This window comes from Lucilia cuprina, chromosome 2 (assembly GCF_022045245.1).
Source record: "Lucilia cuprina isolate Lc7/37 chromosome 2, ASM2204524v1, whole genome shotgun sequence".
NCBI lineage: Eukaryota > Metazoa > Arthropoda > Insecta > Diptera > Calliphoridae > Lucilia > Lucilia cuprina.
In genome coordinates this window covers 19,074,169-19,078,587 of record NC_060950.1, presented here as the reverse complement: position 1 = coordinate 19,078,587, position 4,419 = coordinate 19,074,169, and the positions used below count along the sequence as shown (strand labels likewise).

At 29.1% G+C, this 4,419-nt stretch overlaps 1 protein-coding gene across 1 annotated transcript; it reads right to left on the bottom strand.

Moving 5' to 3' along the window:
- Positions 1-940: 940 nt before the first annotated feature.
- On the bottom strand, positions 941-2,310 carry LOC111686735 (rutC family protein UK114). Its single transcript, XM_023449115.2, has 3 exons — positions 2,133-2,310; positions 1,542-1,771; positions 941-1,171 (listed from the first exon to the last, which is right to left on the bottom strand). Exons 1-3 carry the CDS (start codon positions 2,195-2,197, stop codon positions 1,050-1,052), a joined length of 417 nt encoding a protein of 138 aa, XP_023304883.1. The 5' UTR covers positions 2,198-2,310; the 3' UTR covers positions 941-1,049.
- Positions 2,311-4,419: the final 2,109 nt, after the last annotated feature.

The window sequence follows — 4,419 nt, the reverse complement described above, 5'->3', positions numbered from 1 at the left end:
TGACATAATAGAATATTTAACGTAATTATGAGCTTAAAGGCCCTATGTGTTACAAATGATGGTCTGTGAGAAATTGGAATAATGGTCGGGACTGGAAGCATTCTGTATAATCAATTTTCCCGGTTTATTGAGTACCAATTATGGGCAGTTATTTTACATATTTTGATTAATTATTAAATGAGAATGTACATATTTATATAAAAACTAAATAATTCAAGGATTTTAAATACATTAATAATTCAAAAATTTAAAAAAAAATAATTTTTTCAGAATACAAAGAAGAGTAGATAAGGATTTGATGTTATTTAATTTCGAATAATTACGGATAATAGAGGTAATCACGGTTAAACGATGCAGACAAATTTGAGACGAATAAAAACAAAATTAAGTTGATTCAAAAAATTGTATTTTTCTATCACGGATAACTAATGTTGCCGGATAATCAAGTTCCTACTGTACTTGTGTGCTCGTGTGAATGGAGCTTAACCCATAAACTGTGCAGGTCGAACTAAATCTATGTAAAATTCGGATTTTTTTTAAACTACAGAGAAATATTATGTTGTTTTCAACCGATTTTAATGAAACTTATGGAAAATATATAATAAAGACCCATCTTCATAAGGAAATCGATTAAATCGATAATTAAATTAAATGTCTAAAATATATCAACTAAATATCAAAATTGTAGGTAATAAAGAATGATGTGTATGTAGTTCTAAGTTTAGCACCTAAGAATATATAAAAAAAGTCTAATTAGTTCCAAATTGTTTGTTCATATCTTCATTTCGTTGGCCTGTGTACTGTATAGATTAAGCCCCGTTAACTCCATCTCCGGTTATCGCTTAACCGAAAGTTATTCTGCAGATTAAAATAAACTGTCAATTTAACCTTAAGATAAAAAGTAACCTGACATTGTGATAATTTATAAAAAAATATAAAATTATTTTTTAAAATTTTATAAATATACGTTTTTTTATTTATTTTTATAAAAAGAAATCCATTAAAACAAATTACAATTTCGAGAAAGTCTTGCTACCCGTGTCATCTAGTCATTCGGAAGAGACAGTCTTAACATCACCAGTCAAGGCAACGCATTCGATTTCAACCAAAGCATCCATGGGTAAACGGGCAACTTGGAAACAGCTACGGGCGGGGAAGTCTTTGTTGAATACTATTAAAGAGAAAGAGAGAGAGAGATAATGAAAGAGAGTGAGTAAAAATAAAAGGGCTATATGAGGTGAGTTTAAAAATTGAACACTATCTAAGCGAATGTTTAAAATAGAGCGACATTTTTAAGTGTTTTGTTGATAAACTTAGCTAATGTTTTAACAAATAAGAAATAAAATAACATAAACACCTTTTAATCGAACTATATAGTACAATAATATAATGACAAAAAAGATAAGAAAATTAAATAACACACTATAAGCGATTATTAAATAATAGAAATTGATTAAGTACTGATTAAAATGAAATCAAACTAATAATAACATTGATTAAGTAACAAAGAAAATATTATATGAATATAAAATAATTCTTACCCTTTTTGTACACCTCATTAACGGCACCGAAATCATTAAGATCCTTCAAAAAGATAGTATTCTTAATAACCTTATCAATGCCGGAATCAGCAGCAACAAGTACAGCTTCTAGATTTTTCAAGGCCATTTCAGTTTGTTCGACAGCACCACCCGGCACCAATTTCATGGTTGTCTTATCCAAACCCAAACAACCAGAAACATACACAGTACGATCTGCCACAACAGCTTGACTTTATATCATTACAATTGTAAGACAAAACATAGTCATGACAATGCAATAGATAGATGGGAAAGGTAGGGAACAGAGACAGAAGAGCACATTACCAATTGGAGTTGAATTACAGTTTTTTTCGTATGGAATAGTCATTCAACCAAGGCAGTCAGGCAATAAGAATAATGACAAAACACCATGAAAAGAGACAAGATAAAACATGTGTTTACTAATAAATGACTCTTGTTTTAAAGTATAATTTTTACAAATCATAAAACAACAATGTAGCCATTCATTTCCATACATTGGATGATCATTATGATCATGATCATGCTCCCTCTTAAACTACCTATATGTAGTATAAATATTTAGTTACTTACTTGTAGGGAGCTACTGGCTTGGCAGCGTTATTGGTGCTAATCAATTTTCTGATCAAAGTTGCCATTTTAGTGGAATAATAGTTTATGAATTGAATTTGATTAAGGTTTCTTTGCTGGAGCCAAAGAAAAAGTTCTGCACTTGTCAAATGTTGCCGCTCAACTGGGTGTTGAGTTGTCTGAGCATTTTTAATATTTTGCGTATGTCGGCTTGTGTTTTAGTCTATTCTCTATGAATTTGATCGCTCGTGTATATTTGTATTTTTTATATTTTGAACAAGTTGAAATTAAAAGAATGCATTCTCTAGTTAAATTTAAACACATATACACTAATTTCAGACTTTAAGAAGATGTCTTCGTGATGTTAAAACGTCTCAAATATAATCAAAAAAATGTTTTTTTTAATACTCGCCACACGACATTTGGAAAGCATGATATTTGAAAAACATGAAGTAAAAATGTTTTGGAAAGTTTATTTATTTAAAAAATTATTATATTAAAAGTTTTTTTTTAATATATAAAGAATTCATTCCTTAACATCTCTGTTTCTATAGTATTTTTTTCATACTATTGCTTTTATTATTGTTTATTAATGATTCTCTACTTATCAGTTTGTTTTTATTCACATCATCTCTTTTACTTTATTCTCTCTTCAAAGTTATCAAATTCACCACAGATTGTTTTATCAATTTAGGTGCCTTTAATATTATCACCTAGGGGGTCATTATTATCGCTTTTTTTAAACTCTCTATATAACAGTATTCGCTTAAAACTATTATACTGCTAAAAGTACTTTTATATAAATATTTCTTAATGCAAAATTAATTTGTATACGAAATAAACAAAAAAATAGATTATTTTATAAAGTCTGGACAATAATCTAAACTGAGGAAGGAATTAGCATCTAGACTATAGCTTGATCTGAAAAACGGAATTTCATGTTATCACTCAAAATATTGACTCTTATTAGAAAATTAAAGTGATCACCGATTACGCTTGTTTTTTTGTATCTCTTATAGTTTTTGAGAAAAACGGACTTTTATATCGGTTTTTGGTAGGAAATTAAAGTGATCACAGATTTCGCTTGTTTTTGTGAAATTTGTAGTTTTCGAGAAAAACGGCCTTTTATATTGTCACTCATAATATTGGTTTTTATTAGAAAATTAAAGTGATCACAGATTTCGCTTGTTTTTGCGAAATCTATAGTTGTCGAGAAAAACGGATTTTTATATTTTCACTCAAAATATCGGTTTTTAGTAGGAGATTAAAGTGATCACAGATTTCGCTTGTTTTTGCTGTATCTTTTAAATATCGGTTTTTAGTAGGAAATTAAAGTGATCACAGATTTCGTTTGTTTTTGCTGTATCTCTTATAGTTTTCGAGAAAAACGGACTTTTATATTTTCACTCAAAATATCGGTTTTTAGTAGGAAATTAAAGTGATCACAGATTTCGCTTGTTTTTGCTGTATCTCTTATAGTTTTCGAGAAAAACGGACTTTTATATTTTCACTCAAAATATCGTTTTTTGGTAGGAAAATAGAGTGATCACATATTTCGATTGTTTTTGCTGTATCTCTAATAGTTTTCGAGAGAAACGGACCTTTATGTTTTCACTCAAAATATCGGTTTTTATTAGGAAATTAAAGTGGTCACAGATTTCGATTGTTTTTGCTGTATCTCTTATAGTTTTCGAGAAAAATGGACTTTTATATTTTTACTCAAAATATCGATTTTTGTTAGGAAAATAGAGTGATCACAGATTTCCCTTGTTTTTGCTGTATCTCTTATAGCTTTCGAGAAAAACGGACTTTTATATTTTCACTCAAAATATCGGTTTTTGGTAGGAAATTAAAGTGATCACAGATTTCGCTTGTTTTTGCTGTATCTCTTATAGTTTTCGAGAAAAACGGACTTTTATATTTTCACTCAAAATATAGGTTTTTAGTAGGAAATTAAAGTGATCACAGATTTCGCTTGTTTTTGCTGTATCTCTTATAGTTTTCGATAAAAACGGACTTTTATATTTTCACTCAAAATATCGGGTTTTCGTGGGAAAATGGAGTGATAACAGACTTCCCTTGTTTTTGCTGTATCTCTTATAGTTTTCGAGAAAAACGGACCTTTATATCTTCACTCAAAATATCGGTTTTTGGTAGGAAAATAGAGTAATCACAGATTTCCCTTGTTTTTGCTGTATCTCTTATAGTTTTCGAGAAAAACGGACCAAAGATTTCGTTTGTTTTTGCTGTATCTCTTATAGTTCTCAAGAAAAACGGACTTTTATATTTT

What these genes read in the sequence shown, in the direction of transcription:
- LOC111686735 (XM_023449115.2), bottom strand. Translation starts at nt 2,197, where the DNA reads ATGGCAACTTTGATCAGAAAATTGATTAGCACCAATAACGCTGCCAAG. An exon ending in AAGCCAGTAGCTCCCTACAA is followed by an intron (nt 1,772 to 2,132) that starts GTAAGTAACTAA and finishes AATGATATAAAG; the next exon opens with TCAAGCTGTTGTGGCAGATC. An exon ending in TAATGAGGTGTACAAAAAGG is followed by an intron (nt 1,172 to 1,541) that starts GTAAGAATTATT and finishes TCTCTTTAATAG; the next exon opens with TATTCAACAAAGACTTCCCC.